This window comes from Scyliorhinus torazame, chromosome 6 (genome assembly GCF_047496885.1).
Source record: "Scyliorhinus torazame isolate Kashiwa2021f chromosome 6, sScyTor2.1, whole genome shotgun sequence".
NCBI classification, from domain to species: Eukaryota; Metazoa; Chordata; class Chondrichthyes; order Carcharhiniformes; family Scyliorhinidae; genus Scyliorhinus; species Scyliorhinus torazame.
This window is the reverse complement of record NC_092712.1, coordinates 255,643,460-255,668,838: the sequence shown is the minus strand read 5'-3', so window position 1 is coordinate 255,668,838 and position 25,379 is coordinate 255,643,460. Positions and strand designations below refer to the sequence as shown.

The 25,379-nt window shown below is 46.3% G+C and overlaps 1 protein-coding gene across 7 annotated transcripts in view; it reads left to right on the top strand.

Moving 5' to 3' along the window:
* Positions 1 to 25,379, top strand: part of LOC140425375 (zinc finger protein 40-like) — a 324,458-nt gene that overhangs the window by 229,832 nt on the left and 69,247 nt on the right. For all 7 annotated transcript variants that reach the window (XM_072509579.1, XM_072509575.1, XM_072509576.1 and 4 more), the window contains one exon: positions 3,044 to 3,174. In XM_072509579.1, coding sequence (XP_072365680.1) covers positions 3,044 to 3,174 — 131 coding nt within the window. The remainder of the gene's footprint in view (positions 1 to 3,043; positions 3,175 to 25,379) is intronic.

The following is a 25,379-nucleotide window of genomic DNA, read 5'->3' as shown; positions in this document are numbered from 1 at the left end:
CCTATACAGCTGCATCACAGCTTGGTCTGGCAACTGCTCGGCCCAAGATCGCAAGAAACTGCAGAGAGTGGTGAACCAGCCCAACGCATCACGCAAGCTTGTCACCCTGTATTGATTCTGTCTACACCTCCCACTGCTTCAGGAAGGCAGACAGCATTATCAGAGACCCCTCCCACCCAGGCTTTACCTTCTTCCAGACCCTTCTATCAAGCAGAAGATACAGAAGTCTGAAGCCCCGCATATCCAGACATAGGAACAGCTTCTTCCCCACAGCTACCAGACTCCTCACCGACTCTCCCTCGGACTGATCTGTTCCCTGCAAGAACACTATTCACGACACCCTATGCTGCTCTTGCTCATGTATGTGCTTATTTGGCCCCTTGTTCCGTACTGTAACCAATCACTGTTCGTTTATACACCATTTTATCAGTGTACTCTGTCGATTATTTTTTTTGTCTACTATGTACGTACTGTGTACATTCCCTTGGCTGCAGAAAAATACTTTTCACTGTACTTCGGTGTCAATAAATCAAATCAATTAATCATCCAACCAACTGAGCGAACCCACTGACATCTCGGTTTTTTAATAAGGTAGAAACCATAATGGCCTGGATATTTGTCTACTTTTAGTCCCATTATTTTCTCTCTTGCCATTTAAAAAAAAATCTTAAATTCCTCCCCTTGACTTACCCCTTGTACCATTTGACAACACAACCCGGAAATGTCTCCTCAACACCTCCTGGCATTACCCGAGCCTGAAAGAAGCTACATGTGATGAAGCAGTTTGCATTTTGATTTCAAATATTTTTCCCCTCTTCAGCTACTATGAAAATTGAAACAAAGTGATAGTTTAACAAGTCTGCCATTTGCTTCCTGTCCAGTATACTTTCTTCTGCCATCTGTTTTTAAGGAGACCATATTTTTCCATACCACTTCCTCAATATAGTAACAAAAAATATCACTTACATACTCACTTTGCACCTCTTATTTTTCCTTTTGTAACTTGTTATAGCACTTTTCCTTACGTTTGTCTCACGCTTTTGATTTAGCTTAATACTGTACTTGCCTTATTATTCAAGGATAAGTGCAGCTTTTTCATCTCCAGGGTATGTACTGTTGTATGTACTGTTGTATATTGTATCAAATATTTGAATACTTCCCTCAGTTCCTCCCATAGTTTGTGCATTAACAGCTCATTAACAGTTTATTGTGATTAATTGTTTTTCATATCTCAAAGTTTGCCGTAATTAACTTTGCTCCTAACTCTAAGGGGAGGTCGTGTCTCACTAACTTGATAGAGTTTTTCGAGGAGGTCACTAAGATGATTGATGCAGGTAGGGCAGTGGATGTTGTCGATATGGACTTCAGTAAGGCCTTTGACAAGGTCCCTCATGGTAGACTAGTACAAAAGGTGAAGTCACACGGGATCAGGGGTGAGCTGGCAAGGTGGATACAGAACTGGCTAGGCCATAGAAGGCAGAGAGTAGCAATGGAAGGATGCTTTTCTCATTGGAGGGCTGTGACCAGTGGTGTTCCACAGGGATCAGTGCTGGGACCTTTGCTCTTTGTAGTATATATAAATGATTTGGAGGAAAATGTAACTGGTCTGATTAGTAAGTTTGCAGACGACACAAAGGTTGGTGGAATTGCGGATAGCGATGAGGACTGTCGGAGGATACAGCAGGATTTAGATTGTTTGGAGACTTGGGCGGAGAGATGGCAGATGGAGTTTAATCCGGACAAATGTGAGGTAATGCATTTTGGAAGGTCTAATGCAGGTAGGGAATATACAGTGAATGGTAGAACCCTCAAGAGTATTGAAAGTCAAAGAGATCTAGGAGTACAGGTCCACAGGTCATTGAAAGGGGCAACACAGGTGGAGAAGGTAGTCAAGAAGGCATACGGCATGCTTGCCTTCATTGGCCGGGGCATTGAGTATAAGAATTGGCAAGTCATGTTGCAGCTGTATAGAACCTTAGTTAGGCCACACTTGGAGTATAGTGTTCAATTCTGGTCGCCACACTACCAGAAGGATGTGGAGGCTTTAGAGAGGGTGCAGAAGAGATTTACCAGAATGTTGCCTGGTATGGAGGGCATTAGCTATGAGGAGCGGTTGAATAAACTCGGTTTGTTCTCACTGGAACGAAGGAGGTTGAGGGGAGACCTGATAGAGGTATACAAAATTATGAGGGGCATAGACAGAGTGGATAGCCAGAAGCTTTTCCCCAGGGTAGAAGGGTCAATTACTAGGGGGCATAGGCTTAAGGTGAGAGGGGCAAGGTTTAGAGTAGATGTACGAGGCAAGTTTTTTACGCAGAGGGTAGTGGGTGCCTGGAACTCGCTACCGGAGGAGGTGGTGGAAGCAGGGACGATAGTGACATTTAAGGGGCATCTTGACAAATACATGAATAGGATGGGAATAGAGGGATACGGACCCAGGAAGTGTAGAAGATTGTAGTTTAGTCGGGCAGCATGGTTGGCACGGGCTTGGAGGGCCGAAGGGCCTGTTCCTGTGCTGTACATTTCTTTGTTCTTTGTTCTTGTTTTTTCCCCTCAAACCTATATCAAATTCGTACTTAAGATCCTGAGAGGCCTTGATAGGGTGGATGTGGAGAGGATGTTTCCTCTTGTGGGAAAATCGAGAACAAGGGATCACTAAGAGGTCACCCATTTAAGACCGAGATGAGGAAATTATTTTCTCTGAGGGTAGCAAGCCTTTGGAACTCCCTTCCTCAGTAGAAGGAGAGTCTTTGAATGTTTTGAAGGCAGATGTAAACCGACTCTTGATAAAACAAGGGGGTGAAAGGTTATTGGGAGTAAGTGGGAATGTGGAGTTGAGATTGCAATCAGATCAGCCATGATCTAATTGAATGGTGAAGCAGGCTCGAGTGGCCTACTCCTGCTCCTAATACGTACGTTTGTAAAATTCAATCATATTTTGGTCGTCATTCAATATCAAGTTCCGCAATATTATTGTTCCACTTTGTAAAATGTGTTTCTCTTGTAATTGTTGCTAAATAAGTTAATTGTTTGTTTTGGACAGGTACTGAGCAGTCAAATACCTGCAATCAGTGATCACAACAGTAAGGATAAGAATGCAAATCAAGAAGCTAGTGATCCCGATAAAGAGCATGCTGCAATTGAACCAAGGCGAATCAGGATCTTCGATGGGGGGCAAGTTTATTTTTAATTTAAAAAATATTACAACAGCAGAGTGATAACGTCATTCCTGTAAATTGTGTTTGTTTCGATCTTATTGATTGTGACATTTCCAGAGAGTAACACATTACTCTGGTCAGAGCACCGATCCTCAATTTATTGGGCTCCTTGATGAAACGGCCCTGAACCACCAGAAGCTGAACCCACAGCAGAAAACTGTGCCACTGAAATATTAGTCCATTTACAGGGAGCATGAGAATGATTGGTGAGAAAAATGGAAACATTTGCCCTTGTATCGTTTGAGATTGGATTCCAACCCAGTGTAAACAGAACAATATCTGTCAGCACGAGTCAAGTATATTTAAATTATGCCTTAACTGGTGTTTAATTGCAGTAATTAATGTCATTGTGCACTGATGTTCTGACTGGGTGTGGTTTATATAAACTTGTTGCTTGTATAACCTGGTTGCACAATGTGTTGTATTTATGCTACATGGGATTTATGGGTGTTGTGTTTTAGAACAGAAATGGAGTTGCCAACTCTATGTATTCCTGAAGGTTTAATCATGGAACATTTGATTGCGTGACATTTAATCACATGGAGTAAGGAGAGTGACTGAGTTTGGAAGGGAAAGGCAACAAACATTGAAAGTAAGACCGGAAGCTTGGAAGTCACTAATGTTTCAAGCAGTTCAGGACAAAAGTACTAATATTGGTAATAAATACCAGCAACCCACCCCCTCTACCCGCCCCCCCCCCCCCCCCCCCCAACAGAGCAAATCGATAGAACTAAAATCTTAAATAAGGCCAAAGTTTCATGGGTATGTTAAGTTTTGCTTCCAACAGAGTAGAGTAGAATCATTCATTTATTTCATTCATATGTGTGCTGCCCGAAGTCAGGCCCTTGGCTCGTTGTCAGTTGATGCTTGGTCTGGAGCTGTTTTCTTGACTATTTTGTCAGTGGTAGTTTGCCATCGCCTTCCACTCTCAGGGAACCTGCCTCCTGGCCTGACCTATGTTTACCTCTGCCTGAACTCTTCTTGTTAGTGTTATTCTGAACTTCATGCTATCCATCTAACTAACCGGCCCCCAAGATAGCATACGAATAACTGCATATATCCCTTTAGAAACATAGAATCGCAAAAAGTAGGAGCAGGAGTAGGCCATTCAGCCCTTCAAGCCTGCTCCGCCATTCATTATGATTATCACGGTCATCAAACTCAGTAATCTGTTCGCACTTTCCACCCATATGTTTTGATCCCTTTAGCCCCAAGAGCCAAATCTAACACTTTCTTGAAAACAGTGTTTGACCTCGTGTTTTTTGTGGTAGCAAATTTCACAGGTTCACCATTCTCTGGATGAAGACATTTCCCCTCATCTCAGTCCCAAATGGTTTACCCCATATCCTTAGACTGTGACCCTTGGCTCTGGACTTTCCTACCAATGGGAATATCCTTCCTGCATTTGCTCTGTCTAGTCCTGTTAGACGTTTATAGGTTTTGATGAATCAGCCCCTAATTCTTCTGAACTCCAGCGTATATTATCCTAAGCGACTTAATCTCTCCTGATACGTTAGTCCCACCATTCCAGGAATCAATCTGCTAAACTTTCACTGCACTCCCTCTACAGCAAGATGAGGAGGCCAAAGCTGCACAAAATATTCCAGGTGTGGTCTCGCGAAGGTCTTGTATAACTGCAGCAAGACATCCATGCTCCTGTACTCTAATCTGCTTGCTATGAAGGCCAAAGTATCATTTGCCTTCTTTGCCTCCTGCTGCACCTGCTGGCTTACTTTCAGTGACTGGTATACAAGAACAATGCACATTCCCCTCTCTCAATCTATAGCCATTCAGATCATCTGTTTTCCTGTATTTGCTACCAAAATGGATAACCATACATTTGTCCACAATATATTGCAACTGCCATACATTTGGCCACTCACTCAGTTTGTCCAAATCACACTGAAGCATCTCTACATCCTTCTCTTTGCTCACCCTCCCATTCCACTTTGTGTTATCTGCAAATTTGGAGATATTACATTTAGTCTCCTCATCAAAATCATTTATTTATATATTAGATTATATATATATTTATATATGTTGTGAATAGCTGGGGTCCTAGCACTGATCCTTGTGGTACCCCACTAGTCACTGCCTACCACTTGGAAAAATACCTGTTTATTCCTACACTTTGTTCCCTCTCTGCCAACCAATTTTCGATCCATCTCAATACACTATACCCAATCCCATGCACTTTCATTCGACATGCGAATCTCTCATGTTGGACTTTCGTCCAAAACTTTCTGAAAGTGCCCCATCCACTGACTCCCCCTCGCCAGCTCTACTAGTTACATCCTCGAAGAATTCCAGCAGATTTGTCAAGCATGATTTCCCTGTCATAAATCCATGCTCACTCTGTCTGATCCTGCCAATGTTTTCCAAGTGCTCTGCTATTAAATCTTTTATAATGCTCTCTAGAATTTTCCTCCCTACTGGCGTCAGGCTGACTGGTCTATAATTCCCTGGTTTCTCTCTGCCTCCCTTTTTAAATAGTGTGGTTACATTAGCTACCCTCCGATCTGTAGGAACTGTTGCAGTCTATAGAATCTTGGAAGATGACCATCAATGCATCTACTTCCTTAAGTACTCTGGGATGTAGATTATCAGCCCTGGGGATTTATTGGCCTTCAATCCCAAGTTCCCCAATAGTATTTCCCTACTAATACTCTCACTAAATCGTGTTCCCCCAACAATTCTGGTACATTATTTGTGTCCTCCTTTGTGGAGACAGAACCAAAGCATGTATTTAGTTGGTCAGCGACTTGTTTTCCATTATAAATTCCCCTGTTTCTAAATGTACTTTTGTCTTCACCAATTGTTTTCGCTTTGCATATCTATAGAAGCTTTTACGGTCAATTTTTGTGTTCTCCGCAATCTTGCTCTCGCACTCTTATCAATCCCTTTGTCCTCCTTTGCTGAATTCTAAACTGCTCCCAATCCTCTGGTCTGCCATTTTTTTCTGGCCAATTTGTATTCCTCTTCCTGAATCTGATACTATCTCTAATTTTCCTTATAAGCCATGGTTTGGCCACCTTTCCCCTTTTTATTTTTGAGCCAGACAGGAATGTTGCAGTTCACCCATGCACTCTCTGAATGTTTACCATTGACAATCGACCATCATCCCTTTAAGTAATGTTCCCAATGCATCATAGCCAACTGGCTTCTCACACCATCATAGTTCCCTTTGTTTAGATTCAGGAACCTAGTCTCATCTTGATGAAGAACTCTATCAAATTATGGTCGCTTATCCCCAAGGGGTAGCACTCCACTAAATTGTCATAAGTTCATAAGATATAGGAATCGAATTTACATAGAAAATACAGCACAGAACAGGCCCTTCGGCCCACGATGTTGTGCCATACAATTAGGCCATTTGGCCCATCAAATCTGCTCCACCATTCGATCATGGCTGATCCCTTCCTGGTCTTGACTCTACCGTCCTAGGGCAGCACGGTGGCGCAGTGGGTTAGCCCTGCTGCCTCATGGCGCCGAGGTCCCAGGTTCGATCCCGGCTCTGGGTCACTGTCTGTGTGGAGTTTGCACATTCTCCCCGTGTTTGCGTGGGTTTCACCCCCACAACCCAAAGATGTGCAGTGTAGGTGGATTGGCAACACTAAATTGCCCCTTAATTGGAAAAGAAATGAATTGGGTACTCTAAATTTAAAAAAAACTTTTTTTTAAAACTCTACCGTCCTGCCGTTCTCCATACCCTTCAATCCATTACCAGTTAAGAATCTGTCTAACCCCTCCTTAAATTTACTCACTGTCCCAGCATCCACCCCACTCTGAGGTAACGAATTCCACAGATTCACAACCCTTTTGGGAAAAGTAGTTTCTCCTCAACTCTGGTTTAAATGTGCTACCTCTTATCCTCAGGCTATGATCTCTCATTCTAGAAAGCACCACAAGAGGACGCATCTGTTCGATGTCTACTTTATCTATACCGTTTATTATCTTGTATACCTCAATTTGATACCCCCTTATTCTTCAAAACTCTAGCGAGTATAAGCCTAAACTGTTCAATCTCTCTTCATACGACAAACCCCTCATCTCTGGAATCGACCTAGTGAACCTCCTCTGAACAGCCCCGTCAGTGTGGCCTCAATAAAACTCAAGATGGATTTGTAGGTATAGTATTATTTATTTCTAACCAACTTGCAAGTCTGACTCGCTTCACAATGAGCCTCAGAACACACAAGCTGTCTTCTGGAACCCTAGGAACCGAGTGAGGTCGGAGACAAAGAGATCTCTGCAAATACATTCAAATGGCATCAAGTTTCACATACAAGATTCCCATAGGCCATCCTATACCCCTCCTGACCTGGCCATACATCCTGAATGGTTCACTTCGTATTCCTTAACCCTAGGACTCTTGTTACCCAGCATCCTTTTCTCCATCCTTGCCATGCTTTCTGAAATCTTTTGTCTGTGAACTTACTACTATTAGACTGATCATATCCGCATTACTGTAACTAATATTTGAACTAACTATTTTATGCCACATTCGTTTGTTCAATTCCTCATTCCCTCATTTTATCATTTCATGATAACCTATCTGTCCAACCCGTAGCTATGGCCCCTCATCTAAGAAGATTCGTCGCTGCATTTCCAATTCCTGTTGCAGCACCCCGTCATCCGCTGCACCCTCGTGGATCCTAACAGCCAAGATTCTAGGGGTGTCTATCTGTTCCAGTGCACCCTGCATTTTACCCAGGTTTCCCTCAGTCCTAAATGAATTAAGTATATCTCCTGATAACCTACGTTCTAGTTGTACTCCCCTTGTCACTAGCTCTGTCCTCTTTCTATTCCCCCTCTCTCTCTCACAACCTCTTCCTACCCTCTCTTCACGGTCTGACTTTACCTTTATGGCACCAATCTTAACACATCCAAAATCAAATTTACATGTACTCCAAAAACAAGGCAATGTCCATGTAATGTTCCCTTCCCATCGCCGGGACAGGTGCAATTGCTTCATTGTCCGTTAACCTGATGACCTTCCACGAGTCAATACCATGTAACCTGGATTGTAGTTTTAGGGTAAGGGAGAATGAGAGTATAGAGGTCAGGAGCACAGATTTGACGTCGGAGGAGGGGGCCAGTGTTCAGGTAGGTGGTTTGAAGTGTGTCTACTTCAATGCCAGGAGTATACGAAATAAGGTAGGGGAACTGGCAGCATGGGTTGGTACCTGGGACTTCGATGTTGTGGCCATTTCGGAGACGTGGATAGAGCAGGGACAGGAATGGATGTTGCAGGTTCCGGGGTTTAGGTGTTTTAGTAAGCTCAGGGAAGGAGGCAAAAGAGGGGGAGGTGTGGCGCTGCTAGTCAAGAGCAGTATTACGGTGGCGGAGAGGATGCTAGATGGGGACTCGTCTTCCGAGGTAGTATGGGCTGAGGTTAGAAACAGGAAAGGAGAGGTCACCCTGTTGGGAGTTTTCTATAGGCCTCCAAATAGTTCTAGGGATGTAGAGGAAAGGATGGCGAAGATGATCCTGGATATGAGCGAAAGTAACAGGGTAGTTATTATGGGAGACTTTAACTTTCCAAATATTGACTGGAAAAGATATAGTTCGAGTACATTAGATGGGTCGTTTTTTGTTCAGTGTGTGCAGGAGGGTTTCCTGACACAGTTTGTTGACAGGCCAACAAGAGGTGAGGCCACATTGGATTTGGTTTTGGGTAATGAACCAGGCCAGGTGTTGGATTTGGAGGTAGGTGAGCACTTTGGGGACAGTGACCACAATTCGGTGACGTTTACGTTAAGGATGGAAAGGGATAAGTATACACCGCAGGGCAAGAGTTATAGCTGGGGGAAGGGAAATTATGATGCCATTAGACGTGACTTGGGGGGGATAAGGTGGAGAAGTAGGCTGCAAGTTTTGGACACACTGGATAAGTGGAGCTTGTTCAAGGATCAGCTATTGCGTGTTCTTGATAAGTATGTACCGGTCAGGCAGGGAGGAAGGTGCCGAGCGAGGGAACCGTGGTTTACCAAAGAAGTGGAATCTCTTGTTAAGAGGAAGAAGGAGGCCTATGTGAAGATGAGGTGTGAAGTTTCAGTTGGGGCGATGGATAGTTACAAGGTAGCGAGGAAGGATCTAAAGAGAGAGCTAAGACGAGCAAGGAGGGGACATGAGAAGTATTTGGCAGGAAGGATCAAGGAAAACCCAAAAGCTTTCTATAGGTATGTCAGGAATAAGCGAATGACTAGGGACAGAGTAGGACCAGTCAAGGACAGGGATGGGAAGTTGTGTGTAGAGTCTGAAGAGATAGGCGAGATACTAAATGAATATTTTTCGTCAGTATTCACTCAGGAAAAAGATAATGTTGTGGAGGAGAATGCTGAGCTCCAGGTAAATAGATTAGATGGCATTGAGGTAAGTAGGGAAGAGGTGTTGGCAATTCTGGACAGGCTGAAAATAGATAAGTCCCCGGGGCCTGATGGGATTTATCCTAGGATTCTCTGGGAGGCCAGGGAAGAGATTGCTGGACCATTGGCTTTGATTTTTATGTCATCATTGGATACAGGAATAGTGCCAGAGGACTGGAGGATAGCAAATGTGGTCCCTTTGTTCAAAAAGGGGAGCAGAGACAACCCCGGCAACTATAGACCGGTGAGCCTCACGTCTGTAGTGGGTAAAGTCTTGGAGGGCATTATAAGAGACAAGATTTATAATCATCTAGATAGGAATAATATGATCAGGGATAGTCAGCATGGCTTTGTGAAGGGTAGGTCATGCCTCACAAACCTTATCGAGTTCTTTGAGAAGGTGACTGAACAGGTAGACGAGGGTAGATCAGTTGATGTGGTGTATATGGATTTCAGCAAAGCGTTTGATAAGGTTCCCCACGGTAGGCTATTGCAGAAAATACGGAGGCTGGGGATTGAGGGTGATTTAGAGATGTGGATCAGAAATTGGCTAGCTGAAAGAAGACAGAGGGTGGTGGTTGATGGGAAATGTTCAGAATGGAGTTCTGTCACAAGTGGAGTACCACAAGGATCTGTTCTGGGGCCGTTGCTGTTTGTCATTTTTATCAATGACCTAGAGGAAGGCGCAGAAGGGTGGGTGAGTAAATTTGCAGACGATACTAAAGTCGGTGGTGTTGTCGATAGTGAGGAAGGAAGTAGCAGGTTACAGAGGGATATAGATAAGCTGCAGTGCTGGGCTGAGAGGTGGCAAATGGAGTTTAATGTAGAGAAGTGTGAGGTGATTCACTTTGGAAGGAAAAACAGGAATGTGGAATATGTGGCTAATGGAAAAGTTCTTGAAAGTGTGGATGAGCAGAGGGATCTAGGTGTCCATGTACATAGATCCCTGAAAGTTGCCACCCAGGTTGATAGGGTGGTGAAGAAGGCCTATGGAGTGTTGGCCTTTATTGGTAGAGGGATTGAGTTCCGGAGTCAGGAGGTCATGTTGCAGCTGTACAGAACTCTGGTACGGCCGCATTTGGAGTATTGCGTACAGTTCTGGTCACCGCATTATAGGAAGGACGTGGAGGCTTTGGAACGGGTGCAGAGGAGATTTACCAGGATGTTGCCTGGTATGGAGGGAAAATCTTATGAGGAAAGGCTGATGGACTTGAGGTTGTTTTCGTTAGAGAGAAGAAGGTTAAGAGGAGACTTAATAGAGGCATACAAAATGATCAGAGGGTTAGATAGGGTGGACAGTGAGAGCCTTCTCCCGCGGATGGAAATGGCTAGCACGAGGGGACATAGCCTTAAACTGAGGGGTAATAGATATAGGACAGAGGTCAGGGGTAGGTTCTTTACGCAAAGAGTAGTGAGGCCGTGGAATGCCCTACCTGCTACAGTAGTGAACTCGCCAACATTAAGGGCATTTAAAAGTTTATTGGATAAACATATGGATGATAATGGTATAGTGTAGGTTAGATGGCTTTTGTTTCGGTGCAACATCGTGGGCCGAAGGGCCTGTACTGCGCTGTATTGTTCTATGTTCTATGTTCTATGTCCTCGTATCTGGGGACGTCATCTCTGCATAAGTGAAATGTCCTTGTAGTTTGGTTGGGGTTACAGATGTAGATGATATTTCCTTTTTCCATTTCCGCCGCCGATGTCACTCCAAGCGAGGCGAGGCCGAAGATTACACAGGCGGTGCGTAGCCACCCCATCATGCTCCACACCTGTAAAACAGCGCTGGGGAAGGGAGGCAGGTTAATCTGTCCAAGAAAATGAGGCCCATTATCAGAACTCAACTGAGCTGGTATACTGTACCGGGGAATGATTTCCTGCATTAGAACTTTAACCACAGTAGCAGCTTTATTATCGGTAGTCGGATATGCCTCAACCCATCTGCTGGACCCATCCACAATGACCAAAACATATTTATAACATTGACACCTTTCCAACTCAATGTAATCCATTTGGAGCGTCTCAAAGGGACCACTGGGCAACGGGGTTTCCCCCATATCACAAGGGATACCTTTGCCGGTGTTATATTGCTGACAAATCAAACACCGATTACTGATACTCTGGGCCAGCCCCTGCATTTTAGGGTGCCACCAAGTGTCCAGCAACAAATCACTAGTCCCCCGAGCCCCACAATGAGTTGCAAAGTGTACACATTCAATGACCCATAAAGCCAGTACCTCAGACATACAAGTCAGATGTGCTGGCGTGGTCCATAAAGAAGAAACAGAATCATATGTACAACCTAACCGTTTCCACATTTGTTTCTCACTCTCAGGAGTGTCCTCCTGTAACCTTATGACGTCTTGGATGGTTGGCATTGGCTTGTCAGAGGCAGACCTATTTATTGCAGAACGTTTAGTCTGACTTAACATTTTAGGCACCATCACTTGCTGAATTTGCACGGCTGTCCGCGCTGCACAGTCTGCTCGTTCATTACCAACGTCAACTGGGGTCTTAGGGGCAGTGCATTTAATGATGGAAATCTGCGCGGGCATAAGGAGGGCCTGCAGTCGGTCATTAACTAAACCCCGGTGGGATATTTCCGTGCCGGCCGAGGTAAGGAATCCCCTATTCTTCCAGAGCTGTGGGTTCGCTGAAGTCGAGGGTTAATCGTTTCAGGGACCTCAAAATATTTTATGGAAGTGCCGTCTGGCATGACTTCATAGATTATCATAGAATTTACAGTGCAGAAGGAGGCCATTTGGCCCATCGAGTCTGCTCTTGGAAAGAGCACCCTACCCAAGGTCAACACCCACCCTATCCCCGTAACCCAGTAACCCCACCCAACACGAAGGGCAATTTTGGACACTGGCAATTTAGCATGGCCAATCCACCTAACCTGCACATCTTTGGTCTGTGGGAGGAAACCGGAGCACCCGGAGGAAACTCACGCACACACAGGGAGGATGTGCAGACTCCGCACAGACAGTGACCCAAGCCAGAATCGAACCTGGGACCCTGGAGCTGTGAAGCAATTGTGCTATCCACAATGCTACCGTGCTGCCCACTTGAAGTGCGTACTCTGTTGGATCTGAATGACCCACTGCCCTCCTTACCATAGGCCCCAGATCCTTGGCATGGTACTGGTCGTGGACCTGACGTGTAATATGAGGGCCTACAGAAGCTGACTTTGGCCATAAATGTGGTGGTATTGTAATAAAATCGGCGGTACCTTCTTTTCCCGTGACTGTGGCTGTAATCTTGACTGGCCATTCGGTCCCAATTAAAGGCCGATATTTGTCCCCCAACTCCCTGTTCTGTCATAGGCCAGGGTAACGTGGTGCAGTGAATGTTCAATGTCTAACGTCCACCACTGGGGTGTAATAGAAATATAGCACTGTTGTCTCATCCTCCATGATTGAACCGTTACCCCTTCGTCTCCGCACTCTAACTGTAGCTGGAAGATACACAGTAAATCTCGGGCCAACAAGTTACAGTTTAATCCAGTAGTCACCACAAACTGATGATCGGTAGACTTATTCTCATAAGTGACTGTCACAGGTTCAGAAATAGGATACTCACACACCTGTCCTTGGAACCCTGACAAATGCTGGGTGTGGTCGGATAGTGGTAGTCGAAGTTCTGATTGCACCGAAGACATGGCTGCTCCAGTGTCGATTACAAATGGTCAGTGTTGATCTCCTATCTGCAGAGAAATAATAGGTTCCCTGTCCGATTGGAGAGTCCTTATGACTAAATTCGCTAGTCAATCTTGTGTTGGGAAAGGGTTTGCCTGGGAGAAGTCGGTGTACCTCGTCTGTCCTCCCCTTGGTGGGTACCCCCTCCTTTGGGTCGGGTATTCTCCTGCTGCCCGTCTTTTAAAGGGCCATTCCTGATGCCAGTGATCTGTACGGCCACAATTAAAACATGTATTGTTCCCTCTATATCTGCCGCTGGTTGGGGTCTCAGATCATCCTTTTTCATTACATACTCAGTCTTAATCTTTGTAACTGAGCCTCCTTCCTGGCTGGCCTACACCCTCCTTCCAATAAAATCTGACAGCACGGGCCATCTGGGAAGGGTCGTTCTCTGTCCAATTCATGTTATTACATTTCACGGCAGTGGCCACGGAAGGTGGTAGGCAATGGATTAACATAGCACAATATTGAGGAGAATTCTGACCATTTTGGTACAGCAAGTCGCCTGACTGCCCACGGTAGATTTCATTAAAACGTTCCAGAAATTCCTCTGGCTCCTCAGTCTTTTAGGTTTGAGGTCTAAGATAGCAGAGATGTTTATGGGCTTTTGAAATGTGGCATTCAATGCATTCAGTATTTGTGCCCGTCTACCATCGTCCAAGGCATGGGCTTGCTGAACTGCGGCATGGCTAGCATAATTCAAGTGGTTGAGGTAACTGCGGTGCTCTGCTGGGGTTAAAACCTGCTGGACTAGGGCCCAGAGGTCCCTATAATCAACTTGATAAACTGAGATTGTAGTTCTCCGATAGTCGATGAAAGCAGCAGGAGATTTCTTCCTGTCTGGGATTGCAGCCAGAATAGCCATCATCTCACTGGGTCTCCATGGGAAATACACGTCTATCTTGGGCTGGGCTGCTGCTGTTGCAACATCAGGGTTGAATATTTTCCTAATCGGCAACTGTCTCAGAGTCTCACTAGGGGGTGCTTTCGCGGATTCCTCTGGCTCTTCAAAGATTTTGACGTCCTTCCCTTCCACTAGGGGGAGCTCAAACTCCTCAGAACCATTCCCATCCTCTTTCTTTGTTCTCATACTTTTCTGTCCTACTATATCGGTCTTAAGGGATCTAGGTGGTATGCGTAATTGTTTCTGGATAGGATCAGGCCCCTCTCTCATTGTCCGAGATCGGGTCCTAGAGCTAACTGGGCTTGTTGAACAGAGCTCTCCTTCTCTAACAGACGGTGAAGGTGCTGAAATAGGACCCAAACTATTAACCGAAGGGACTGCAGAGGCTGGCATGATTTGAATCTGGAGAGCAGTGACTGGATATGAATTATGATACCCTGGTGGTTCTGGAATTAGTGCAGTCGGGACTCTACTCGACATGGTTCAATTCTCTAGGTCATCAACTGCCTCTGTCAGTGCAAGGCCAGCCATTGAACTACGTAGCCCTTCTTTTTTTTTACTCGAGTCCACCCTCTCTGTACTTGCGCGTTTTTTGAATGCACACTCCTTTTTCAAGATCTCCAGAGTTTTCTGGTTCCCCACTTCACTAATTGGAATCCCCAGTTTAAGGGCATTTTCTTGCCAACTTGATAACATGATCTTATCCCTCTCCTCGTGACAATATTGTCTCCATAATCCAATTAACTCTTTAGCTTTCATACATTGGCTCTTTTTTTTTTTTAATTATTTATTCGCCTATTTATAACCAAAGGCAATTTTTGCTACTTGGCAAAGTTATTTTTAAAGGTTTTAACAGTTTTCTTTTAAAACTTAAAATGTTTGAAAATTCAAATTGAATTACAGCAAACTGTAAGCTTAGTTCTGATCTCAACTCAGAACTGAATTTAAGATTTGCTTAACACAAACTTGTCTAACTTTTACAACTTAATTAATTCTTTTGTGAGGGCCACGAAGAATCCAGCACGAGTTTTAAGGATACAAAGTAATAACATTTATTTACAATAACACATATATATATATAACAGCAGCAGCAACTATATGGATGATAATGGCATAGTGTAGGTTAGATGGCTTTTGTTTTGGTGCAACATCGTGGGCCGAAGGGCCTGTACTGCACTGTATCGTTCTATGTTCCCTTGCTGCACACTCCTTCCTGCTGGTTCCAAACTGGCCAGCTTTATTTATACTTGGATTTTACTAATGGTTTCTCCACCCCCTCATTGGGGAAGCTCATACTCCCACAGGATTGTGGGATTGTCATTAATCCCCAGCCAATGGTAAGCAGGCAGGTTATAACATCCCCCCCCCCACCCCAAAGTCCAAGGAATCCACCGAAGACCCTGGCGAAGGAGGGCGTCGGACTCGTTTTGCCACAGGCCGGACACCATTTGCACGCTGGATCGGGCGGCGTGTAACGAGACGGAGACCGGCGCTTCCGTGATGAACGGCGTAACGGTTGTACATCCGCGGACCCGAGGATTCCCCCTCTGATGCGTCCTGTGTCTCCATCTCGGAGTCAGAGTCTGCTGCCTCCGTCATGTCAGCGTCTCTATCTCCATTCGGTTCTGTAACGACCTGCGCAGGCTTTGAGTGAGGCACCAGTGGAACATTGTGAGGACTACCTTCCCTTGTCTCTGTGGCTGTAGAAATGAGCTCCGGGGGCGGGGAATCTTTGGAGGGGATAGTCTTCTGGACCGAACGTGGTCTACATGTTTGCGCTGGAGACAACCCTGGGCTTGCACCTGGTAAGATATGGGGCCCGTTTGGCGAAAGATTACGCCTGGAACCCACTGGGCACCGCCAACAAAATTCTGAACGAACACTGGGTCACCGGGCGCAAACTGCCGAATCGGCCGATGCCGAGAAAATCCCTGTCCCTGCCGTTCTTGTGTGCGGCGTACTTTTGCGCCAATGTCCGGGAAAACCATACTAAAGCGGGTGCAAAGTCTCCGGCCCATTAGGAGTTCTGCGGGAGCTACCCCAGTCACCGCATGGGGGGTGGTCCTATACGTAAACAAAAAGCGAGCCAGTCTTGTGTCCATTGATCCGGAAGACTGCTTCTTTAGGCCTCTTTTGAATGTCTGCACTGCGCGCTCTGCCAACCCATTTGAAGCCGGGTGGTAACGGGCAGTGCGGATATGGCGTATGCCGTTCATCTTCATGAACCTCGCAAACTCCTCACTCGTGAATGGAACATAAGAACATGAGAATTAGGAACAGGAGTAGGCCATCTGGCCCCTCGAGACTGCTCCGCCATTTAATGAGATCATGGCTGATCTTTGTGGACTCAGCTCCACTCTCCGGCCCGTACACCATATCCCCGAATCCCTTTATTCTTTAGAAAGGCATCTATCTTTTTCTTAAAAACGTTTAAAGAAGGAGCCTCAACTGCTTCACTGAGCAAGGAATTCCAGAGATTCACAACCCTTTGAGTGAAGAAGTTCCTCCTACACTCCGTCCTAAATCTACCTCCCCTTATTTTGAGGCTATGCTCCCTAGTTCTGCTTTCCCCGACCAGTGGAAACAACCTGCCCGCATCTATCCTATCTATTCCCTTCATAATTTTATATGTCTCAATAAGAACCCCCCGCATCCTTCTAAACTCCAATGAGTACAGTCCCAGTCTACTCAACCTCTCGTCATAATCTAAGCCCCTCAACTCTGGGATCAACCTAGTGAATCTCCTCTGCACTCCCTCCAGTGCCAATATGTCCTTTCTCAGATAAGGAGACCAAAACTGAACACAATACTCCAGATGCGGCCTCACCAACACCCTGTACAATTGCAGCATAACCTCACTAGTCTTGAACTCCATCCTTCTAGCAATGAAAGACAAAACTCGATTAGCCTTCTTAATCACCTGTTGCACCTGCACACCAACTTTTTGCGACTCGTGCTCCAGCACACCCAGGTCCCTCTGCACAGCAGCATGTTTTAACATCTTACCGTTTAAATAATAATCCATTCTGCTGTTATTCCTCCCAAAATGGATAGCCTCGCACTTGGCAACATTGAATTCCATCTGCCAGACCCTAGCCCATTCACCTAACCTATCCAAATCCTTCTGCAGACTTCCGGTATCCTCTGCACTTTTTGCTTTACCACTCATCTTAGTGTCGTCTGCAAACTTTGACACATTGCACTTGGTCCCCAACTCCAAATCGTCTATGTAAATTGTGAACAACTGCGGGCCCAACACTGATCCTTGAGGGACCCCACTAGTTACAGGTTGCCAACCAGGGAAACACACATTTATCCCCACTCTCTGCTTTCTGTTAGTTAACCAATCCTCTACCCATGCTACCACTTTACCCTCAATGCCATGCATCTTTAGTTTATGCAGCAACCTTTTGTGTGGCACCTTGTCAAAAGCTTTCTGGAAATCCAGATATACCACATCCATTGGCTCCCCGTTACCTACTGCACTGGTAACGGCCTCAAAAAATTCTACCAAATTAGTCAGACAAGACCTACCCTTTGTGAACCCATGCTGCATCTGCCCAATGGGACAATTTCCCTCCAAGTGCCCCGCTATTTCCTCCTTAATGATAGATTCCAGCAATTTCCCTACAACCGAAGTTAAGCTTACCGGCCTATAATTACCCGCTTTCTGCCGACCTCCTTTTTTTAAACAGTGGTGTCACGTTTGCTACTTTTCAATCCTCTGGGACCACCCCAGAGTCTAGTGAATTTTGATAAATTATCACTAGTGCGTCTAAAATTTCCCTAACCATCTCTTTTAACACTCTGGGATGCATCCCATCAGGGCCAGGAGACTTGTCTACCTTTAGCCCCATTTGCTTGCCCAATACTGCCTCCTTAGTGATTACAATCATCTCAAGGTCCTCACCTATCATATCTTTATTTCCATCAGTCACTGGCATGTTATTTGTGTCCTCCACTGTGAAGACTGACCCAAAAAACCTGTTCAGCTCCTCAGCCATTTCCCCGTCTCCTATTATTAAATCTCCCTTCTCATCTTCCAAAGGACCAATATTTACCTTAGCCACTCTTTTTTGTCTTATATATTTGGAGAAGCTTTTACTATCTGCTTTTATTTTCTGAGCCAGTTTATTTTCATAGTCTACCTTACTCTTCTTTATGGCTTTTTTAGTAGCTTTCTGTTGTCCCCTAAAGACTTCCCAGTCCTCTAGTCTCCCACTAATTTTTACCACTTTGTATGTTTTTTCCTTCAATTTGATACTCTCCCTCACCTCCTTAGATATCCACGGTCGATTTTTCCCCTTTCTACCGTCTTTTTTGTCGGTATGAACCTTTTCTGAACACTGTGAAAGATTGCTCGGAAGGTTCTCCACTGTTCCTCAACTGCTTCACCATGAAGTCTTTGCTCCCAGTCTACCTTAGCTAGTTCTTCTCTCATCCCATTGTAATCACCTTTGTTTAAGCACAAAACACTAGTGTTTGATTTTACCTTGTCATTCTCCAACTGTATTTTAAATTCCACCATATTGTGGTCGCTCCTTCCAAGAGGATCCCGAACTAGGAGATCATTAATCAATCCTGCCTCATTACACAGGACCAGATCTAGGACCGCATGTTCCCTTGTAGGTTCCATTACATACTGTTCCACGAAATTATCCCGGGCACATTCTATAAACTCCTCCTCAAGGCTGCCTTTACCAACCTGGTTAAACCAATCGATATGCAGATTAAAATCTCCCATGATAACTGCTGTACCATTTCTACATGCATCCGTTATTTCTTTGCTTATTGCCTGCCCTACCATCCTGTTACTATTTGGTGGCCTATAGACTACTCCCATCAGTGACCTTTTCGCCTTACTATTCCTGATTTCCACCCAAATTGATTCAACCTTGTCCTCCATAGCACCAATATCATCCCTTACTATTGCCCGGATGCCCCCTTAAACAACAAAGCTACACCACCGCCCTTACCATCCATTCTATCCTTTCGTATAGTCTGATACCCTTGGATATTTAACTCCCAGTCGTGACCTTCTTTTAACCAGGTTTCAGTAATGGCCACTAAATCATAGTCATTCACGATGATTTGTGCCATCAACTCATTTACCTTATTTCGTATACTACGAGCATTCAGGTAAAGTACACTTATGCTGTTTTTTATGTCTTTGTTATGAATCCTAACACCTTGATCAGTAACGTTTCGCAATTTATTTTTCCTCTTACCCTTTCTCCTAATTTTCCTTGTCTTTGTACCCATATCTCTACATAATAACCTGTCACGCAACCTGCTGCCTTGATCTCCATTAACCATTATACTGTCCATAGCTTTACACTTCCCTTCCCCCCCAACTTGCTAGTTTAAAGTCCTTGTGACCAACCTATTTATCCTATTCGCTAGAACACTGGTCCCAGAATGGTTCAGGTGAAGACCGTCCCAACGGTACAGGTCCCTCCTGCCCCAGTACTGATGCCAATGCCCCATGAAATGGAATCTCTCTTTCCCGCACCACTCCTTTAGCCACGTGTTAACTTCTCTAATTTTCTCAACCCTATGCCAATTGGCACGTGGCTCGGGTAGTAATCCAGAGATTATAACCCTGGAGGACCTGCTCTTTAATTTAGTCCCTCGTGTTTGATAATCCCCAACAGGTCCTCTTTCCTAGTCTTACCTATGTTGTTAGTCCCAACGTGGACCACAACAACTGGATCCTCCCCCTCCCTCTTCAAAATCCTTTCAAGCCGATCAGAGATGTCCCTTACCCTGGCACCGGGCAGGCAACATACCATGTGAGACTCTCGATCTGGCTTACAAAGGATGCCATCAATCCCCCTAATTATAGAATCCCCTACAACTACCACTTCTCTTTTTGCTCCCCCCTCTTGAATGGCTTCCTGTACCACGGTGCAGTGGTCAGTCAACGCATCCTCCCTACAGCCCTCTTCCTCATCCACATAGGGAGCAAGTACCTCATACCTGTTGGACAAGGTCAAGGGCTGAGGCTCCTCAACTCCTAAACTCAGGATCCCCCTACCTGCCTCCCTTGCAGTCACACCACTCTGTCCCTGACCACTGTCCGAATTAACAGAACTTATTCTACCGGGTGTGACTGCCTCCTGAAACAAAGCGTCCAGGTAATTTTCCCCCTCCCTGATGTGCCGCAGTGTGTGCAGCTCGGTCTCCAGCTCATCAATTCTGAGCCGAAGTTCCTCGAGCAGCCAACACTTGCAGCAGATGTGGTCACTGACGGTCTCAATGGGATCCACCAGTTCCATCATCATACAGCAATAGCACATCACTTGTCCAGCCATATTCAACTAATTAATTTATTTAAATTTTTTTATTTTTTATTTTCTTTATAGAACCTCAAGGATAAACCCGAACACCAACAAAAACACAGCCCTCTCTCGCCACTCACCCGAACTCAGTCACTCACCTAAACTCAGATGCACTCTGTTCCAATCAGCACTCAGTCACTCACCTAAACTCAGATGCACTCTGTTCCAATCAGCACTCCGTGACTGAAGGCACTCCTGCCACACCTTTTGTGCACTCACCTCTCCCAGCACTGTCCCGGCTCTCTCCTCCCGCGCTTTTTAAATATCCCGGCTCTCTCCTCCTGCGCTGTTTTCGCTGTCCCGGCTCTCTCCTCCGGCGCTGTTTTCGCTGTCCCGGCTCTCTCTGCTCCCACGCTGTTTTCGCTGTCCCGGCTCTCTCCTCCCGCGCTTTTTAAATCTCCCGGCTCTCTCCTCCGGCGCTGTTTTCGCTGTCCCGGCTCTCTCTGCTCCCGCGCTGTTTTCACTGTCCCGGCTCTCTCCTCCCGCGCTTTTTAAATCTCCCGGCTCTCTCCTCCGGCGCTGTTTTCGCTGTCCCGGCTCTCTCTGCTCCCACGTTGTTTTCGCTGTCCCGGCTCTCTCCTCCCGCGCTTTTTAAATCTCCCGGCTCTCTCCTCCAGCGCTGTTTTCGCTGTCCCGGCTCTCTCTGCTCCCGTGCAGTTTTCGCTATCCGTGTGCCGTTATCCGTGACCAGCACCTCGGGGAGGCCATGCGTACTAAAAGACAAACTCATCTTTTCAATTGTTGCGCAGGACGTTGTCCCCTGCATCTTATGCACCTCTAGCCATTTAGACTGGGCGTCGATTAATGGAAGGAAAATGGATCCTTGAAAAGGGCCTGCGAAATCTGCATGCAAGCGTGCCCGAGGCTGCCCTGGCCATTCCCAGTTATGTAGGGGCGCGGCCGGCGGAAGCTTCTGATGCTCCTAGCAAATGGAGCAGTTTTGGGCCGCCTTCTCAATGTCGGTGTCGAGGCCTGGCCACCAGACATAACTCCGGGCCAACATTTTCATTTTGGTCACACGTTGATGCCCAGGTTGTGCAAGTCTCTTCGTATCAGCTCCTGGCCTTTTTCCGGGACAATCACACGCGTCCCCCACAAGAGGATGCTGTCTTCCACGCTCAATTCCGACAGCTTGGAGGAAAATGCCCGCAACTCGCCTGGGAGCTGTCTATGCTGCCCACCATACAGGACTATGTGTCGAACCTTTGACAGGACTGGCTCCGTCTAGGTCCACTCACGGATCTGTGATGCCGTGAGAGGCAAGGTGTCCATAAAATTTAGGGTTGCAACCACCTCACCGGTCGTGGGGGTCGACATGGGGCCGGTCGATAAAGGCAATCGGCTCAGTGCGTCGGCATTTGCTATCTGCGTTCCTGGTTTGTGCTCCAGAGAATACTCGTATGCAGCAAGCAACAAAGCCCAGTGCTGGATCCGTGCGGAAGCAATGGCTTATCCTCTCTGAAAAGTCCCAGCAGAGGCTTATGATCAGTCACGATAGTGAAATGGCGGCCATACACGTACTGGTGGAAGCGTTTCACCGCAAAAACCACTGCCAGGCCCTCCTTCTCGATCTGCGCGTACTTTTTCTCCGCTGCAGTCAATATGCGGGAGGCGAAAGCTATCGGTCGCTCGGCCCCTTTCTCCATCTTGTGGACAGGACGGCCCCAATACCATACGGGGATGCATCACATGTGACGAGCAAAGGCTTTCCAGGATCATAGTGGGTTAGTAACCCAGACGACGACAATTGTTGCTTTACCCGCCGGAAAGCGGTTTCTTGCGGCTGACCCCAAACCCAGCTGTGATTTTTCTTTAGCAGAACGTGCAACGGGGCCAGCGTAGTTGCCAGATTGGGGAGGAACTTCCCGTAATAGTTTACGAGACCAAGAAAAGAACGAAGATGCGAAGTGTCAGTCGGGGCGGGGGCATGTTGAATCGCACGCACCTTCTCTGCGACGGGGTGCAAACCTTCGCGGTCCACACGATAACCTAGGTAGACTACTTCCTTTGCCTGAAATACGCACTTTGTGCGACGTAAACGGACTCCAGCCTCCGAAAAGCGTCTAAGGACAGCCTCCAGGTTTTCCAAATGTTCCTGCTCCGACGTCCCTGTAATCAAAACGTCATCTAAGTAGACAGCAACACGTGGTAAACCTCTCAAAATGGCCTCCATAACACGTTGAAAAATAGCGCAGGCAGAGGATACTCCAAAGGGCAACCGTGTATACATGTCCCGGTGTGTATTAATCGTTACATATGGTCGGGAGGCAAGGTCCAGCTCCAACTGTAGGTAGGTGTGACTCATATCTAATTTTGTGAAGGAGAGTCCGCCTGCAAGCTTCGCGTAGAGATCCTCTATGCGAGGCATTGGATATCGGTCGAGTCGGGAAGCCGTATTCGCTGTAAGTTTATAGTCGCCACACAAGCGGACTGTGGCACCTGGCTTCATTACAGGTACAATTGGTGCTGCCCAGTCAGCAAAACAGACGGGCCTGATAATACCCAAACTCTCCAAACGAGTGAGCTCCCCTTCTACTTTCTCGAGCAAGGCGTAAGGCACCGGGCGCGCCCGGAAATAGCGCGGCGTGGCTCCTGGTTCGACTTGGATACAGGCTACGGCCCCTTTTATTTTCCCCAAACCAGGCTGGAATACATCTGGGTATCGTCCTAGCACCTCAGTCTACCCTTCAGAAACTGTTTGGAGGATGTGCTGCCAATGCAACCGCAAATGGCGCAACCAGTCCTGACCCAACAGGCTGGGCCCATGGCCGCGCACCACAATAAGTGGGAAACGCCCCTCCTGGCGTCCATAAACAACAGGGGTCATTGTAGTTCCTGCAATGTCCAATGGTTCCCCAGTGTAGGTGGCCAACTTGGCCTGTGAGTCGATTAATGTAGGGGTCTGTATACCCTGCTTGATGCGGTCGAATGTCCTCTGGGCGATCACGGAGACCGCTGCGCCAGTGTCCAACTCCATCTCAAGCGGGTGACCATTGACCCGTACTGTCACCTTAATGGGGGCCACACGGGGAGCTGCCACACAATGCAGCTGCAGGCAGTCGTCCTCCGTCTCCACGTCCTCCGGAATAGTCGTCGCAGGTTCATCCACATGGAAGGTACGGCCCCTGGGCTGGTCCCAGTTTCGGTCGCAACGGCGGCGCCTCTGGCGTCCCCAGGACCGGCATCCGCGACGGGGTCGGCGCCTACAAGTCTGACACGGACATGGCTCCTCATCCATTGGTTCTGGAGAAGGCTCCCTTCGGGGAGGAATGTCCGACGGCCACTGGCGCCGGTCCGGACGTCGCCTCGCCCAAGGTACCGCAGGAGTGCGGGGGGATGTTTTCGGACAGAAGGGGTTGCACCCAAGGCATGCACTTCCATTCCCTGTAGCTCCTGCTCTCCTCGTTCTGCGCTCTCTCGGGACAATACTATTTGAATGGCCTGTTGAAAAGTCAATGTTGGCTCAGCTAACAACTTTCTGTGGGTGGCCGCATTGTTAATACCGCAAACTAAACAGTCGCGTAACATTTCTGACAAGGTCTCACCATAGTCACAGTACTCAGCAATCCTGCGTAGCCTGGATAGAAAATCAGCATGGGATTCTCCAGGGGTCCTCTCAGCGGTATTAAACCTGTAACGCTGGACTATCGTGGACGGGGTTGGGTTAAAATGTTGCCCCACTATATTCACAAGTTCATCAAACGTTTTGGTGTCCGGCACAGCTGGGTACGTAAGGCCACTAATCACCCCAAACGTATGCGGGCCACAGGCGGTGAGCAATATGACCACCTGGCGCTCGTTTTCGGTGATATTGTTTGCCCGGAAATAGTAAGTCATCCGTTGTGCGTACTGGTTCCAGCTTTCCAGCGCAGCATCAAAAACATCCAAACGTCCGTACAGAGGCATGGTATAATAGAAAACAACATCCAACCTGTATCCAACAAAAATCCAGGGAGCTGGCTTCAGCAGTGTCGACAGCTATTCACTTTAACCCTCGTCGCCAGTTTTGTGAGGGCCACGAAGAATTCAGCATGAGTTTTAAGGATACAAAGTAATAACATTTATTTACAATAACATATATATATAACAGCAGCAGCAACTTCCCTTGCTGCACACTCCTTCCTGCTGGTTCCAAACTGGCCAGCTTTATTTATACTTGGAGTTTACTAATGGTTTCTCCGCCCCCCCCTCATTGGGGAAGCTCATACTCCCACAGGATTGTGGGATTGTCATCAGTCCCCAGCCAATGGTAAGCAGGCAGGTTATAACAAATTCTTTATCTTAACAATTTTTTTTTAACAAGTTTTTCTTACATTCACAAAAATGTTGGCTGCTATCAATGAGGGAGCAGTTAGCTGCGGTGATTGAGCAAAGTCAACTGTCATCTCCAGATTTACACTTTTTAAAATGGTGTCAGTGAGCTTCTTTAAGTTTCTATTAATTCACAAATAAAATGAAATAAACATTATTTAAAGTAATTCAAACTTAAGATTCTGGCAATTTCAATCAATTGCTTGTAAAATAATTAACTTGTATCAAAGAGGTGGAGAAATCCACTGGTTTCCTTTAATTAATTCAAAACGTAACTTTGCTGGATTTCACTGACTCGAAAGAAAGGTGTCCGATTACACCACAGGTTGCCTGTTATCTCAATGCCCTTGTGAGAAGCACTGTCTGTAGTCTTTAACTTTGGCTGCTGTTAACCCTTTGAGAGACTTCTACTTTAACTAACATACTTTAACTAGTTCTGTGGATGTGTCTTTGTTTTGAAATTCATCCAAGCAATTCCCCATAATCTCTAACTAGTCCTCAAAACTGCGTTTCTAGTCACTACAGTCCAAGGATACAAT